Raw genomic sequence first — 18106 nt, 5'->3', positions numbered from 1 at the left:
TGTTCTTTGGGAAAGCATTTCTTTGAGGCAGAAGGAAATAGCGTCATACAGTAGGAAAAGAATAATTCTAGAGGGAGAGGACCTGGGTTCAATTTCTCATTGCTTATGCTGACTGCCTGTGTGACTTTTCCCAATTTCCAAAATGAAAGGGTTGGACTAGATGACCTTTGGGCTCCTGGTTAGCTCTCAGTCTGCAACTGTACAAAAAGGATAGAAAGAAAATCAGGGACAACGTGGATTACACAGTTCCATTTATCTTCTCTTTGCGATCCCAGATTGTCCTGACTACAGACATGGGGTGTTTTGGATGCAGGCTCTAATAAGTATAGCAAAATCTCACTAAGATGAACACTACTCATTTAAAATTTGAGAGAATTATTTACTATTAAAAAGTGAGAACAATGATAACATACATGGATTGTAAGAGGAAGCTGTTTAAGAGTAGATGATCGAGCACAACCAGGAGTCCTAATTTACACACAATTCCATTTCCTTCATTCATTCTTTTAAGCAGGTCCTCTAGAGTAGAGATACCAAACTTGCAGTGATAGCTGCCTGCTCTGAGACCCCAGATTAAAATATAGTTGGGAAATATTTAATAAAATAAATAAAAATACAAGACAGCAATGATAAGGTTAGTTTTCTAAGTCAATATGCAGCCTGAGGAGATCCATTTCTATTTGAGTTTGACAAAGTTCCTCCAAATGGCCAAGCAGTCTTTCACCTTCTTAGAGTTTGTATTGCCTTCACCTAAAAGTAATGAAAGTGCATTTCTTTAAAAGAATTCTGCAACTCAGCCTTGTCACAAATGCAGACATCACTTTGGTCTGGGTGAGTGGGACTTTGTAAGCATGTAGATTTTGGTAAATACAGAAGGTGGCTCTCGAGGAGAACTGTCAGCTCTCCTATGGCATTTGGCAGAGGCTTTGTTATCAGTCCTGCTTACCCTACAGATTTAGACATCCCCTATGCTGTAGTGCATTAAAAAACAAACCCAAACTGATACCATTTAAGAAAATATATTCACAATGGCCAATAAAAGCTTTAGATCCTGAGTTCCCCAAGAACATTAAAGTGACTAAGAAATCTTGAGGTTTTTCCCAAATTCAAGCAGAAAATCAAAACTAGCAGAGGAACAGAACCATGTGAAGAAAGTGAAGTGTTCGAGGGAGAAGAGAAGAGGGATGCATGTGATTATGAGGATGCTAATAGTAACAAACCAACCAAAGAGAGAGGGTTAGAGCTTTAAGAGATGATGAGTCTATGAGACTCTTCACTTTTTTTCTTGGGGTCCTCTCACCTACCTTTGACTTAGTGTGAAGTACAGTGGAAAGAGTTCTAGCTAGGGAGGACTGGGGGTGGTGATGGCAAAACAAAGAGAATCATAGGACCTGCGTGACCCTGAGCAAATAAGTGGACTGCTTTGGACTTCAGTTTTCTTTGTCTATCTGTCTATCTATCTATCTATCTATCTATCTATCTATCTATCTATCTATCTTTTGGTCAGGCAATTGGGGTTGTCACACAGATAGTAAGAGTCAAAAGTCTGAGGCCGGATTTGAACTCAGGTCCTCCTGACTCCAGGGCTGGCACTCTATCCACTGTGCCACCAAGCTGCCCCAGATTTCCTTATTTTTAAAATGAGAGAGCTGGACAAGATGACCCCCTGTGCAAGTTCTCCTGGAGGACAATTCTAGATCTAGGGTCCTAATAATTCTTTAGCATAAAGGATTCCCTGTGAGGATACTCTCTCCACTGATGTAGGTTGGTAGCCTCTCAGCAATTATAATCTTAGACAATTGTCTCAGGTTGCTGAGAATTAAGTAAATTGCCCTCAGTTTACAGGTGTCAGAACCTGAACCCAAATATTCCTAACTTCAAGGACAGACCTTTATCCAATACTGCTATGAGATGTCTGCATGTATGTAGTAGTATTAACTTGATTCTGTGTAGATACATTCTGTATAACAGATATAGCAATAAAGAGAGGTAATATGGTGGGTTGAAGAGTTGAAGCCAGTAAGACCTGGGTCCAAGTCACATGTCTGACACATTCTGGTGGGATGGCCCTGGGTAAATCATTTAACCTCTTGGTGCTTTATAAGTTGTAGAGAAGATACCAACCTGTGCTGGTAAAGGGAGTTTTATTATTGGAAGTTCCCTCTACTAATGAATTCACAGGACTAGTCTCCGTTCTAATCCTTATTCCTATGCCCATCCCTATTATATATCTATTAGCGTCTTCAGAGACATACAGCATAGGCTAGGCATTCATGATTATAAGGATGTGAGAATTAACCACCAACTCAGTTCTGTTTCTCTGTGTTTGTCTCTACTTAACTCCAAGGTAACACATATGAAAGAGTAAGCCTATAGCCAGGTGCCTTCTGGGGCCCAGAGTAAAAGGCGTTTCAGAGAGAGCTTGTGATATAGTAGTGAGGTGATGAAGCTATGAGGATCCTTTTAAGTGTAGAATTAGGAAGGTGCTTTGATTGGCAGACAAGATTTGGTTGAATCAAGACTAGTTCTAGGCATGCTCTGTGCAATGACAATATAAATTGGGACCCCTCCCACCTAGTTGTGGGGAGGTGGCTTTTACATAATGGAGCCCTGAGGGATCCGAATGTTCGAATGTTCTGCTACTCACAGGAAAAAGAGAAATAGGAACAAGATAGAAATAGATTAACTAACTGGCAGCCGCATTGCCTCCCACTTGGCAACTACATTAAGACCACAAGTGCATGTAGAGAAAATTTAAAAAAAAAAGTCACATGTATTCACTTTGAAGAGAAGATCTATTTGGAAAGCATTGTCTCTATATGTGTGTGTGTGTGTGTATATATATATGTATGTATATATATATGTATGTATATATATATGTATGTATATATGTATATATACACACATGTGTATGTGTGTGTATCATAACCTTGGTACATTCAAATGTTAATTTCATTTACTTCTAAACTTCCTGAGGCAAGGAAGGATGGGCCAATAAACTGGGGCTTTATTTCCAAGTCTTCTCTGGGCAAAGACAGAGGATTGAAAGAAGCTTTTCACACACAAAAGTTGTCATTTCCTCACTGGGCTTTCTCTCCTTCATCAATTTTTTATAGATTTGGCAGAGACTTTGCCACTTTGATATGTATTAGTTGCCTGGGTTGAGGCATATTGGCTAGAACGCTGGAGGGGTTTCTAACAACAATCTACTGTGGTGCCACAGACACACCATTTAGTTTGTTCCAAGTTAAAAGAGGGCAGTGAGACTTTTCTTCCCCTTTCCTCTCAAGGGACGGCAAAGATGGGAGAGGTTATACTTATACAAACACCTTCAGATCCACAGATTTTATTAGTGTGGCACCAGAGTTGTTTTTTTGGGGGAAGGGAGCACATTTCGCAGAACTCAGATTATCTTTATATGTGCGTAAGAGAGGTGTGGGTGACCCCACATTAGGGCATCCGGGACAATCCCAGGGATAAGGAGGTTGGGCTAAGATGATCTTTAGGGTTCCTTCCAGGTCCCATCCCAGAGATAATAGTAGAGACTAGAGCAGTCCTTAGAGGATAGATGCTGCCTAGCCCAGATCTCTCCCAGGAAGCTTAAGTGCTATTAAAAGGAGACCTGAATTAGTTAAGCTTTAGACTAGTTTCTCTGCCTCTCTTCTATTGTTGGGTAGACCCTGTGTCCTGTCACCACTAGTCACATTACAGTTGCTTAAGATCTGTGATAGGAGCACATTCATCAGTATGCAAATTGATTTTTTGTAGACTATTTGTTTTCCCCAATTACATGTAAAAACAATTTTTAATATTCCATGTTTTTTTTTTAAGTTTTGAGTTCCAAATTCTATCCCACTCCCTGAGATGCTAAGCAATCTGATATAGGTTATACATGTACAACCATGTAAAACATTTCTATATTCATCATTTTTAGTTATTTTATTTAAAATTTTATTTGTTAAATTTTATATTTCATTGCTCGCCTTATTTTTTCTTTCCTTTTTTATCTTAGAACAAATACCGGGAAGACTATGACAATAAAATCAAAGGCAAGTGGAGTGAGACTCCTTGCTTTGAAATTTCAAATGCAAGAATGAATGCTGACAATTTAAGCACAGTAAGTAAGAGGATGGCCACCCGGTTGGCTTTGGTTTGAAGTTTCCTTTTTCCTAGCTTTATTAGTCATACACCGCAAAGGTTAGAAGTCTTCTAGGCCAACTTCTTCCCCTCCTCTCCAAGATAAATGACTAAAGATGCTTGTGAAAAAGGATGTCCCTTAGAAGCCACTGTCAACATAAACCTTCTACTGGGGAATTTCAACCTCATCTAATTTGTTCTTGCTTGAATTTCCATTTCCATAAGGACTACTATAAATCTTAAGTGTGTTATCTCAGAGTTCTAGGTTGTTTTTTTTTTCTCCAGATGGATAATCCTTCCCATATTCCCCTATTTTCATAATTGACAAGAAAATTTATTTCAGTGGCACCATATTCCAGTAGCAATCTGACTAGTTCAAGCTAAGGGAGAGGTTGTTACCTTATGGTAACTTGTCTGTGTTCCCTTGTATCACCATGCTTGACTTTAAACCTGACCCCAGCATGGCTTGCTCCTCACACCAGTCCAATACTATTGCTTAATATCTTACAGAGAAAATACCAGGAAGACTTCGAGAACCTCAAAGACCAAATTTACTTTATGCAGACAGAAACTCCAGAATACAAAGTTAATAAACAAGCTGGAATTGCTGCTAGTAAGGTACGTGTCGTGGGCACTCTGTTTGTTACCTGGCCTTTTGGATCATGTGCTTCTGTGCTCCTTCTGACCTTGAATGCAGGAAAGTATTAATCCCAGGAAGGTCAGCTAGGTGGGGTAGTGGATAGAGCACTGGGCCTCGATCAGGAAGACTTGAGTTCAAATACAGCCTCAGACATTTAATAGCTGTGTAACCCTGGACAAGTCACTTAACCCTGTTTGTTTCAGTTTCTTCATCTGCAAAATGAACTAGAGAAGGAAATGGCAAACCATTCCAGTATCTTTGCCAAGAAAAAACCTCAGTTGGGGTCACAAAGAAACAGACACGACTGAAAACAACTAAACAACAAACTATAACAATTCCAGTAGATAAGGTTTCAGGAAGTGCCACCATTTTTGATCATTCCTGCTTTAGCTTTGCAAGGTATCATTTGTTAAAGGGTCTAAATGCCACCGTGCAGTGAGCTCTGGTCAATACCACAAAAAAAAAAAGAAACCCAACAAACTTATTTGAAGACTCTTAAGTCTCTGCAGATTCCAGGAACAGGTAGATAGATCTGTAACATTCTGATGCCTGGTCTCAAAGATGAGCTGGAGTCGGCTCCTACATATCTTGAGAACTGATTGTTAAATTTTCAGTGTGTGCATTTATACCTCAAAAACTGGTTAATGCCATAGATAAGGGCGTGCTTTATTGTTTTGATGACGATGTAGGCTTATAGTGGTGGAAAAAAAGTTAGTAATGCAGATTCACCCACACCACTCCCAGCCAGTTGTTAAGCCTTTACCTGCACACCCCTGCTTGGTTGCCTCTTCTGAAGATCAGATTCTTAAACTGTGACTCTCTGAAATGGTTTCATAGATAATATGGACAGTACTGTAAATATGTAGGATAAAAATCTAATGTATATCTTCAATCAAGGAATAGTATTCTGTGATTTCTCAAAATGGACTCGGGGGGGTGGGGTCCAAATCTTTTTTAGGTATATAACTGTCTACTGTACCAGAACTTCAGCATAATGATTAAGCCAGCAAATATTTCTGTTGCTTCCTGAGGTCATTAGTCGTTAATAAATTGCCCTGTAGTCTCTAAACCTGCCGCAGACCTGAGCATGCCCTCTGGCCTGAATGGTATTTGTGAAAGTCATATAAATGGAACTAGACTGTGAATCAAGGTCAGGACAAGTATATCCATTGTGGTCACAGTCCTAGAAAAAGCCCTTTCCTGTCTCTACCAATATTAGGTTGCAAGGAGAAGAAAAGGAAGGCTGGAGAAAGGTGTATTTTGGCTGTCAACTCAATAGGCATTTATTATATGCTTACTATGTGCCAGGTACTGAACTAAGTAGTAAGGATACAAATACTAGCAAAAAGAAGGATAGTCCTTGACCTCAGAGGGCTACTTTCTAATGGGGGAAGGCAATAATTAAAAGGAGCTGAAAAGCGGGGGAGAGGAGGCAGGGCAGTAAAGTTTAGAGGGTCAGAAACGGAGCTGACAGAGATGAAGGAAGACTCGCCTGGGTCCTTCCTTCAAATGAAGGTTCTAGGGCACATCTTCAATGGCAGAGAGGCGGCATAGGAGAAGAGGGATGGATGTCCCAGAGGGAGAAGGCCACTGGAAATAAGGGAACTTCCAGGGCGAGGAGGCAGCTGAGGCATCATGTCCACCTAACACCTCCTCAAATACATTAACCTACCCATACTCATACTTAGACAGTCACTACTGTACTAGGGGACTCTTTACAAGTGGAAAGTAGAACAGAGGAAGCTATAAGGGTCCTTTCCACACCCTCACAGATGTTGGCAGTTTGGTAAATAGGTATCATTATCTGGGTGCAAGGTCACAGTATCATAGATCTAAAGCTGGAAGGGCCTCAGGGGGCATCTAGTCAGACGAAGTAGCTGAGGCCTAGAAAAGTTAAATGACTTGGCCAGAGAGAGTCACATGAATATTAAGCCACAGAGGGCAGGATTTGAACCCAGGTCCTCTGATTCCAAAGGAAATACTCTTTTTATTGTGAGAAGAGGTACGTGGGATGCAGTCTTTGTGCATAATTATTAATATTTCATATTTATGGAATGCCAAGGACCCCTGTGTGTAGAGAGAGACTAATTCATGGAACTATGTGCCAGCAGTATAACAGAGATCTTGGAACGTAAAAGTGACAGACGCTCTCTCATTTCCTTTCACTCCTACAGGTAAAATACAAAGAAGACTATGAAAAGAAAAAAGCTACCGCTGATTATAATGTGCTTCCTGCTACAGAGAACCCGCTACTCAGACAGCTGAAGGCTGCAGGAGACATCCTAAGTGATGTAAGTATTTTTAAAGATTTTTAAACATCAGCTGTAAAATGACACCAACAACAATAATGGTAGCAAACGTTCATGTGGATCTTTGAGGCTTGCAAAGAACTTGACATATGTTATCTCATTGAACTTCTCAACAAACCTGCAAGTCAGGGATTGTAGGTATTATCCCCATTTTACAGATGAGGTAACTGAGGTTCAGAGAGGTCAAATGACAAGCATCAAAGGAAAGACTTGAGGCCTGGTTTTCTTGATTTTCAGTACAGCAAAAATCTCTTTGCCTAATTTTTTTTCTAAAATTCCTTGAGTTTATAACAGCTCCTTCAAACAACATGGATTTCTTAATGTGTTTATTAGTCTTTTGATAGAAGCTAGTCAAATGAATGTAAGGAAAATAGCTGCAGGCCTGAAGTGCTTGTGCTCTGGATTCAGGCAAGCCGCACTGGACAGCATCTTTCTGCTCTCTTGCTAGGAACAGCAGAGTTGTGTTTGTAAATGGCTGGGAGAGCAGAGAAAAGTGACTAAGCCCTTCCAGATGCCCAGTCTTTCACTCCCCAAATATGCTACCCAAGGGATGTGAGAGAAAAGAGCCATGGTTTAGGAATGAATGAACAAGTATTAAGCATGTACCATGTGCCAGATACCACCTCTGGTTCTAACCAATCAGCGAGCATTGTTCAAGTTCCTATTATGTGCTCATCACAGCTCAGGGATACAAAGACAAAAATAAAGTAGTCTCTTATTTTTTTTTGGAGGGGAGAGGACAGGCCAATTGGGGTTAAGTGACTTGCACAAGGTCACACAGCTAGTGTATCAAGTGTCAAGTATCATGAGGCTGGATTTGAACTCAGACCCTCCTGACTCCATGGCCTGTGCTCTACTCACTGGACCACCTAGCTGCCCCTAGTTGTCTCTTCCTTTAAGGAGTCTACATTCTAATACCCAGGAAGTCCAAACAGCACTGGATAAAATAAGAATCCTAGCCTCTTCAATCCAAAATTTCAGAAAGAGCCCTCTAACTGCAAAATAAATAGATGTGTATATTTCATTTAGATCAAAAGGAACATATCTTTCTAAAGCTGCCACTTGGGAAACTGTCTTCATTGAGCCATTTTATATTTAAGGATCAGTCTTGGGAACTATTATTGTCCAGTAATAGAACACAAAAGAAGATTCCCTAAGGCTTCACATAAATTTTTAATTTTTTTTTAAGAATAGTTATGGAGATTTATAAGCCCCTGGATTTTAAATGCTTGAGCTTAAGGAAGGAAAAGAATCATGCCCTGAAAAACAGGTCTACATTAGAACAACTGGAGCCATTGGGGACATCCAAGACGGAATCATCCCAATCTCCCCCTCCCAGTTAGTAACAAGATATTTTGAGAATTGGACTAGATGATCTCTAACATTCCTTACAACTCTAAATCACTCAGGTAACATGAATATGTTAAATATTTACTGTGCAGTAGGCATTTTCAAGTACCAGGGGTACAAAGAAAATACCTGTCCTCAAGGAGCTTACCTTATGTGATGAGGTCTTTGCTTGGAGATATGTGGTAGAATGTCATGTAGAGTATGTCTGGATCACAGAGTAAGTAGAAGCACATAAAGCATAAAAAGATTGGAAAGATAGGAAGGGATCAGATTTTGAAGAACTTCAAATGCATAAAAGAGGACTTTACATTTGATTATGGAGTCATTAAAGTTTATTGAGTTGAGGAGTTGATGTGACAGACCTATACTTTAGAAAAATCACTTTGGCAGCTTAGTGGATTAGATGGGGAACAAACTGGAGGCAGGGAGACCATTAGAAGGTTGTTGTTATTGTTGGTGGTGCTGGTCTATCCTTTTTAATTTTTTTTCAACATTCACTTTTTAAAAATTTTAGATAAATGCTACAACTTAAATTCACAATAAGAAAAGGAAAAGAAACATTGTAAACTTAAATATTAAACTTAAATATGAAAGAAAAAAGAAAAAAACATGTCATGTGCAAAGCAGAACATAGGAGAGGATTCAGAATACATAGCAATAACTTATCATTTCAAGAAAGCCTATGTATTAAATACTGTGAGTTATGTTGAAGGCTGTCCATCTTTGCTTCCTTGTAGGTTTCTTTTGCTCTCTGCTGTACACTTTTTTACTTTGTTCTTTCTTCCCACCTTCCTCCTCCCTACTCACCACCCCAAGGTTACAATTGAGCATGGATATATTTATATATAGGTATTGATAAATACATACACATACACATATACATACATATATACATACAATTTTCCTAAGAGATCCTGCTCTTAATCTTGTTTTCATGTTTGTGCATATCTCTTTTTTCCTATCTCTCCTAATTCCTGTACTTTACGTCTACCTTCCACTTTGCCCTCGTTACTTAACATATGCTGATTCCAGCAATCCCTCCCTTGTCCTCCCATTCCCCTAAATCTAAACACCCTCTTATACACCCCTTTCACTTATTCTGTCCTCCTCTCCTCTAAAATTCCCTTCCTTATCCCTCCCATTCCCCTAAATCTAAAGACCTCTCTAAATCCCCTTTTTAACCTATTCCCTCACCCTCCTCTCTGAAGAACCCTCCTTTATCCTCTCCCCCCTCCCTATCCCCTTAGAGTTTTATTTCTTTCTAAATTTAGAAGACTTTTATACTCGTCTAAATGTTTATGTAATTTCCCCTCTTACATTCTCGATGAAAGTAGGTTTCCAGACCTAACAGCACCCCCTCCCCTATCTAATTCTTCTGTGTGGGTTCTTCCTCTTGAACCTCATTTGTATAAGATAATTACTCTTTTAGCTGTTCTTAAAAAGTTTTACTTTTTGAAGTCATATCATACTCAGGTCTACTCCAATCTTTCTTATAAGCTATGTAATTACTAGTAACAATATTAGATTTTACATTTTCCATACATAAAAGGTAAACATTCTATCCTTATTTAGTCCCTTGTAATTGGTCATTGGTATGTACCTTATATTCCTCTTGGCTCTTGTATGTTAAATCTTCTATTAAGTCCAGGTTTTTTTAAACAGAGTCCTGAAAGTCTGACAGTTGATCAAATGTGCATTTTTTTCATTCAGAATTACACTGAGCTTTGCTGGGTATGATATTTTCAGCCAGAGGCCCAGTTCTTTTGCTCTTTGATATCTACTATTCCAAGACCTGTGCTCTTTTAGTGTTGCCAGTGCTAGGTCTTGTGTGATTCCAATTGTGGTACCATCATATGTAAGTTGGTTTTTTTTCTTGCTGCTCATAATATTTTTCCTTCATCTGGGGATTTCGGAATTTAACTATAATATTTCTGTGAGTTTTCCTCGTGGGGTCTCCTTCAGGTGGTGATCAGTGGATTTTTTCTTTTTCTACTTTCCTCTCTTGTTTTAATGCTTCAGGACAATTTTCTTTAATTATTTCTTGTATTATTGTGTCAAGATTCTTTTTTTGATCAGAACTTTCAGGTAGTCCAATTATTCTTACGTTTTTTTTTCTTGATCTGTTCTCTAGATCTGTTATTTTTCTTATGTTTTGCATTCCTTTCTATTTTTTTATTCTTTATATTTTGTTTTTTATTTCCTCATTTCTTATAACTTCGCTGGCTTGCCCTTGCCCAATTCTGATTTCAAGCCTTAAGATTCTGGATCTCCTTTTCTAGTTGGTTGGCTTTCTTGTCATAATCTTCTTGTTTTTCTTGTATTATTCTTATTTTTCTTTTTAATTTTTCCTCCATCTCTCTCATTTAATTTTTAAAGTCTTTTTTAAGTTCTTCAACGAATTCTTTTTGGGCAGGTGACCATTTGACATTACTCTTCGGAGTAGAAGAGGGTTTCTTTGCTTTGTTATCCTCCTATGAAGATGAACCCTGGTCTTCTCTATTCCCATAATAGCTCCCTATGGTTGGATTCTTTTCCCTTTGCCTGTGCATTTGTTTTTAATAATTTAGTTTTTATAATCACCTCTAATCCTGGGGTATGGGGGATGGTGCCTCTGTCCTCTGATCCTCTTCAGTTCTCCCCTCTGACCTGGAACTCAAACCAAGACCTCCAACCTCCTGTAAGTGCCCACAGCCAGTGGAGTCCTTGCCCCACTGCCCTGTGTGTACTGGTTCCTTCTGACCTGGGCTGTTCTCGGCAGCACAGCTGGTTCTGACATTCCTTGTTAGCGGAGGTTCCCTAGATCTTCCTGTCTCAGATGCCCAACTCCTGTCACTGTCCTGGGGGTAAAAGTTCCTGTGCCTGGGGTCAAGACAGTCTCTCAAACCAGCTAACCCAAGGCTTGCTGCTTACTGTTAAAGCAGACCCTAGCTTGGAAGTGTTTGCTCTTCACGAAGAGAAAATCTAGTCCTGGGATTTTTCTTCAGGTCACCTCTGATTGTCCCAAGAGAACCCCCTTTCTGCCCCTACTCTTATTTGTTTTCATGGCTCTATGTTCCCCCAGAGGTGCTATTTTATCTCTTTTGGGGAGGGAAATCTTGAGAGCTTAAAATTTTCTGAGGTACTCTGCCATCTTCCCAGAATCTTCTCTAGTCCTTCCTTCTTGAAGAGGATCAATGACATTAGGATTTTGTAATAGACAAGGTGAGAGGTGATGAGGGCCTAGATTAGGGTAGTTAATTTATTTAACCTATTTAAATAGTTAACCTTATAAGTGAACAGCTAGTGCATCAAATAAAATTTTCTCATATTGTCATTTTATATTTTCTAAAGTTTTCATTGTGGATGAGTTAGTCACACATACACATACATACATATGCATGCACACAAGTGTACATATGTGTATTTATATTCATACATATATGAATGCACATATATGCACACATGTATACACATATATACACACATACATACACACATACCTTTATATGAATGAATGGTTAGCTTCTCTCCATTCCACGGCCAGAGAACACCCTTAAGCCTGGCCAGAAAATGTTTCCTCAGTCACACGGAGGATTGCAAGAGAATTGGAAGGATTGCAACAAACCTATCATCTGTCTTGGAAAAGCAACTCTAAATGCATGTCCTGTTGGTGGTGATAGGTTCTTAGCATCTCCCTCCTGAAGAAATGCTGTTACATTGTTATTACAGATATATAAAAGTCATGCTCAAAAATCTCATTTTGCTTTCACTGACCAGGACACCCCCACTTAGAGGACCAAGCCTGGAACAAATTTTATACCTAACGGTGCTTTGTTTTGGGTTTTTTTTCTTCTAAATTGTAAGAATATAAGCACAAAGGCATCAATTAACAAATTTTTAATCAGTCTGAAATTGCCGGCAATAAAACCAATGACTCTTCATGTTATTTTTATGGCTAAAGATAATCTGCAGGTTAATGTTCCAATAGATAAGAATTATAAATAAATTCATAATATGTAGCCATTCAGGCTACCTCGATTAGCTGTTAGTGAACATAGGAAAGTACATTCTAAGCCCATTGTACATTCTAAGTCATTGGTATGGAATGAAAAATTAGTGAAATTCCAACCTTCGCTTTAAGTAGTAAAGATGGAAATTCTCATTTCAACAGTTAGCCTTAAGTGCATAAGTATAAAAAAAAGCACAATTCCTGGATATGCTACTTGTTATTCCCTGCTGGGTTTTAGAACTTTATCAGCAGGATTATAACTTTAAATATTCTCTGAAATATTTTTCCACTGGGTAAAATGAGAAGATAGAAGTATGTCTATTTCTGTTTAAATTGATAACATTTGTAATTGCTGCTCTTATGAATGACTACTTTCTTATGAATGCTTCTTTAGAATCACTACTAATCCTCACATTTCTAGCTTGCAAGTATGGGAAGAACCTGAGTCAGTGAAAGTCAGGCTTGAAAATGGCGTATATACACTATAGCCTTTAACCATCTGTGAGTCTTGATTCTAAGGTAGAGAACTGTTTTTTGAGATCTTTTTCTTTCCAAAGATTATTTTTTGAGGGAGTTAGAAACATAGATTTAATGTGCATTGCTAATGGCACAAAGGCTTATGATTCATAACACCCCAACTTTTGATTATAGGTTTTCAAGATAGTAGATTGAGACCTTTTTTTAATTTTTAAAGTGTTTGAAAAATAAGAGCTATTATAATCAACGTGTAGGAGTGACAGAAATCTATTTTATCTGTCCTTTTTTCCTCTGACAGAAATTATACAAGGAAAACTATGAAAAGACAAAGGCAAAGAGCATGAATTATTGTGAGACTCCGAAATTTCAGCTTGATACAATTCTGCAAAACTTCAGTGATGTAAGTCAGCCCTACAGTGTCAGTCCTTTGATGTGAACCAGAGACTTATTTCACATATATAAACAAGTGAAATGTGATTTGTCTTCCAGACTAAATATAAAGATTCATATGTGAAGAATATTTTGGGACACTATGTAGGCAGCTACGAGGACCCATACCATTCACACTGCATGAAAGTTGCAGCTCAGAACAGTGATGTAAGTTCATGTTTCCCAATGACATGGTTTCTAGAAACTACAGCCAGAGTTAGCCCTCATGTGTGCTTTCTCCTTGCAGAAAAATTACAAAGCAGAGTACGAAGAAGACAGAGGAAAATGCTACTTCCCCCAGACCATAACTCAAGAATACGAAGCAATCAAGAAACTAGACCAATGTAAAGATGTAAGTCTGCAACACAAACACTGGAAAATTTAGGATGTCTGGGGGCTGGCGTCCAAAGAAAACCAGCGATATTCTAGGATCTTCTCATGGCATCTAGTGGTCAAGATGTAATTGACAATATTACTATTTCCTTTAAAGTAATAATATAAATGGGAGGCAAGAAATCTAGTTTTGAGGTGACTATCATATTTACTGTCAAACAGATCCATAGAAATACACTCCTTGGTAGTTTTAGGTCAGTTAGTAAACTCTTTTTTCTTTTTTTTTCTTTTTTGGTCTTTTAAAGATAAAGAGCACCTCAGGAGGCATAGATCAGTTATATTGACATTTGAATGTCTCTAACAACCTGAAATCTAATTAGCATACAAAAATTGATTGAACAAAAGTTTGGGGGGCTATTCTTTTTGGTTTTTTATGTTTTCTGCCATGCATTGTAACTCCGTTTTTTTCCTCCAGCACACTTACAAAGTCCATCCTGATAAGACAAAATTCACTCCAGTTACTGATTCTCCTGTCCAACGGCAAGCTGAAATCAATACCAAGCAGTTAAGTGATGTAAGTACCATGAAATGTTAGAAAAATCCAGCCCCTTCTGACCCATTATTTTCAAATAACAACATGTAAAATCCAGTAATTCAAATATTTCTAAAAATACTCATGTGGATGCTACTCATTTGGCTATATTTATATTTCCTATTATAAAAATAGTATGTCATTATGTTCATTTTCCACATTCAAGTATTGATTAGGTAATAGGATGAAAAGCTCAATTGATCAATGAGAAGACATTGTGTTAAGATGTGCCAGCTCTAGCATCAAAGGACCTTGGTTTGGAATCCTGTTCCTGTTACTTAGGTGCTTATACTTAGACAAGTTGTTTAAACTGCTCGAGCTTCAGTTTTCCGATCTGTAAAATGAAGGGATTAGATATATAAGGTCCCTTCCATCTCTAAATCATTAACCCTATGAGAGGGGTGAAGTTTAATGGCAAAGAAATATGGACTAGATAACCTGCCAGGTTCCTTCTGATTCCAACATTCTTTGATTGGATTAAAAATTGAGGCTTCAATTCACTGATTCTTTGTCTCTCCACTAAAAAGAAAATATGAGCTTACAAGGGTAGCTTTATCACATGTGCTTTTCATGAATATTCAAATAATGCAGAACACAAAGAATTAAGTTCCATGAGAGGGATATGTTTTTTTTAAAAAAATGATAAATTGTAAAGTAGCAAAAAGAATGTAGGTTAAAACACATTAATGAGTTAAATCATGAGCACTGATAAAGTAGGAAGACCTACTCAGACTTTTCCCATAGAACAATGATAATAATAATAGTACCTTACATTACATAACACTTTGTAGCTTTCTAAGCACTTTCACTTACATCATCTCATTTGATTATATATTATGTTATGCCCATTGGCCCCAGACTCAATGGGGGCCACTTACAGCATACAAGGTATTCCTCAAAGTCTTAATGCAGTTTTAAGCTTTAATAGCCCACATGTCTCTACAGCTATTAAAGCTTAAAACTGCACCAAGACTTTTGGGACACTCTCTGTTAAAGTGTATCGGTCATACAATGATATTGCCTACTCCAGGCTCTGGATCTTTCTTTTGATCTGACATTCATTGAATGCCAAAAAATTTGCAGTGTGCAATAGGAGTAATCCATTAGTGTTATAGGACAGGCTTCTTCCTGCACTAAGAGGACATTCCCCTTGTTTTTCAGCTGAATTATAAAGCAAAACATGAAAGTGAGAAGTTCAAGTGCAACATCCCGCCAGATGCCCCGAACTTCATTCAGCACAGAGTCAATGCCTATAACCTCAGTGATGTAAGTTCTCCATACAGAATACCATGGGAGGGGGTGAGAATCTGTGATGTTTTGTATTTGTATCTCACTGTTGATGAATTGCTTCTAGCAATGTGAGAAATTACAATAGGAGATAACAATAATATTTCTCATATTTGGTGCCTTATGAACTGGGATCTCTTTTCCTGTTCCCACTACTAAGTTCTTAGCCAGTATAATTATTTGAATTCCCATAATAAGATATGCGAATTCCCCTGAGACAGAGGTTGGATTACATTTGCAAAAGTGTGTGCTGGTTTTCCCTAAAATACAAATATATCTTTTTAAAATAATAATATTCTTCTGGTGAGACGTAACATGGCATAGGGGTTAAAGAGCTAGCTAGCCTGAGGGTCGGAAAGACCCTCATTCAAATCCTGCCTTTGACAGACACTGATTGTGTGACCTTGGGCTAATAATTTAACCTTTGAGTGAAGTCCCGGGGCTCTGGAGTATGAATTCACTGTAACTAGCCTGACACAGGGCAGGTAGGTGGTGCAGTGGTTAGAGTGGTAGGTTTGGAGTCAGCAAGACTCATCTTCCTGAGTTCATATCTGGACTCAGACACTTATTAACTCTGTGACCCTGGGCAAGTCACTTAACCCTGTTTGCCTCAGTTTCCTCATCTGTAAAATAAGCTGGAGAAGGAAATGGCAAACCACTCACTCCCGTATCTTTGCCAAGAAAATCTAAATGGGGTCACAAAGAGACACGACTGAAAACAACTGAGCAACAAAAGCCTGACACAAACCCACCACATGGCTCCATGGCTTTCTTCATGCCACATCACTCTACAAGTACCTGTTCTACCCTTTGACAGAGGAATAAACATCATACAGAGCTTTTATAATTCTTCCACGTACGATTTCTTCTCTAGAATGTTTACAAGCAAGACTGGGAGAAGAGCAAAGCCAAGAAATTTGAAATTAAGGTGGACGCTATTCCTCTCCTGGCAGCCAAGGCCAACAGCAAGAATGCCAGTGATGTGAGTATTACTTGGGAACCAGTGGAGGTGACCTGGTTGGCATGTGTGTGCTGAGTGGAGTCTTCCATCTGTGCTGTCTCTCTTGGTGCAGGTGCTCTATAAGAAAGACTATGAAAAGAGCAGAGGAAAAATGATTGGAGCCTTAAGTATTGAGGATGATCCTAAGATCCTGCACTCTTTGAAGGTGGCCAAAAACCAGAGTGATGTAAGTGGTTTTGGAAATCTCTCATGTTTCCTATTTTGCCCATCTTCCTCACTAGCATGTCCAGAGTTTGATGGAGCATCTCAGGTTCAAGGTGGCATGGCTGGTGTGAGGGACTTTGTGGAACAGAAGCATCACATTTCTAGATGCTCATAGGTACTTATATTAGGGTTCTATTGGAAATGATTGAATTTTCTTAAATATCTTTAGTTCCCTCACAATGGGAAGAAATGATTCTTTTGATGATGTTCTAATTTTATCTCCTATTTATGGATTTGATATCAAAATCATTATTTTTAACATTTTCTAAAATATTTAACTCCTTTCAAATCACCTTTAAATGATATTTTTAAAAGAAAATATAAATGATATTTTAAAAAGAAAATTCAATACAATTAAAAACCAACGCACTTATTCAGGCCTTAAAATGTACAAGCACTATGCTTCATAAATACAACTATTTGCAGAGGAGTTATTTTTTGTCACTTACAAAAACTTATTTTTCGATTTTGTTAGGGACAGGGATAGGGAGTGGACCTGTAATTTCTTCATTAGAGATATCTCTACCAATGATGCTGGTGAGGTTGATACCTTATCAACCTCACACAGCCAGTATCTAACAGAAATGGGTTTTCCTGGTTTTGTGGCCAGCTCACTATCCACTATGGGATACTGCTCCCCACCCCTGTATGTAATTTTCAAAATAATGTTCATACCCTTTTAAAGTACATTTTTAAGTATTTGAGTGAGTTCAAAAAGATGACGAGGGAGTACATGTTGTCATGCAGCACAGCTGTAATTAGAACAGGGCAACAGTCTTTATACCAGGGTTCCAAGATTTGGAGAATGCTGACAGGAGTTTGTATTGCTTCAGCAGAGAGAAGCAACTAAGCTCAGCCCATAATTGGTTAGAATAATGAATGAAAACAGAAAGCTGATCAATAGCATCCTTCCTCCCACTCCTAGCTCTACCCTGTTCCATCTCCTGCAGCCTCTGCAGTACATTTCCAAGTGTCCAGGTGTCTGTTTCCCAACAGTAGGACCTTGTATCTCAAAGTCCAACCTGAATGTGTCTCAAAGAGTTGCTTAGAGGATATCTCTCATGCGACTCACTCTTGACACCAGAATCTCATATAGCAAAACATGGAAAGCCTGCATAATCAAGTGATATTAATGAATGGTAAAATCCATTTTAAGAGATGACATGAAAGGCATTTAATAGCACTTTATCTAATTCTAAGTCTATGGCCAGGTTTTCTGTTCCCTGTCTCTGTTAATGGTAATAAATAGTGATTTTATTTTTCAAATTTGCAAACAGTAATGGGATGAGCCAAATGTAGATTAGCTAGGAGTAGCTGCCTGCTTGAAATCAGTCTCTGA

At 38.4% G+C, this 18106-nt stretch overlaps 1 protein-coding gene across 1 annotated transcript in view; it reads left to right on the top strand.

Moving 5' to 3' along the window:
- The window catches only part of NEB (nebulin), a 239440-nt gene that overhangs the window by 24071 nt on the left and 197263 nt on the right, over nucleotides 1-18106 (top strand). Inside the window, exons 9-18 of the mRNA XM_036744010.1 lie at nucleotides 4013-4117; nucleotides 4648-4755; nucleotides 6952-7068; nucleotides 13200-13301; nucleotides 13391-13498; nucleotides 13578-13682; nucleotides 14139-14237; nucleotides 15417-15521; nucleotides 16417-16524; nucleotides 16616-16729. Coding sequence (XP_036599905.1) covers nucleotides 4013-4117; nucleotides 4648-4755; nucleotides 6952-7068; nucleotides 13200-13301; nucleotides 13391-13498; nucleotides 13578-13682; nucleotides 14139-14237; nucleotides 15417-15521; nucleotides 16417-16524; nucleotides 16616-16729 — 1071 coding nt within the window. The remainder of the gene's footprint in view (nucleotides 1-4012; nucleotides 4118-4647; nucleotides 4756-6951; nucleotides 7069-13199; nucleotides 13302-13390; nucleotides 13499-13577; nucleotides 13683-14138; nucleotides 14238-15416; nucleotides 15522-16416; nucleotides 16525-16615; nucleotides 16730-18106) is intronic.

This window comes from Trichosurus vulpecula, chromosome 2 (assembly GCF_011100635.1).
Source record: "Trichosurus vulpecula isolate mTriVul1 chromosome 2, mTriVul1.pri, whole genome shotgun sequence".
Taxonomy (NCBI): Eukaryota; Metazoa; Chordata; class Mammalia; order Diprotodontia; family Phalangeridae; genus Trichosurus; species Trichosurus vulpecula.
The sequence above is the reverse complement of the archived record's forward strand: the minus strand, read 5'-3'. Positions and strand labels throughout refer to the sequence as shown.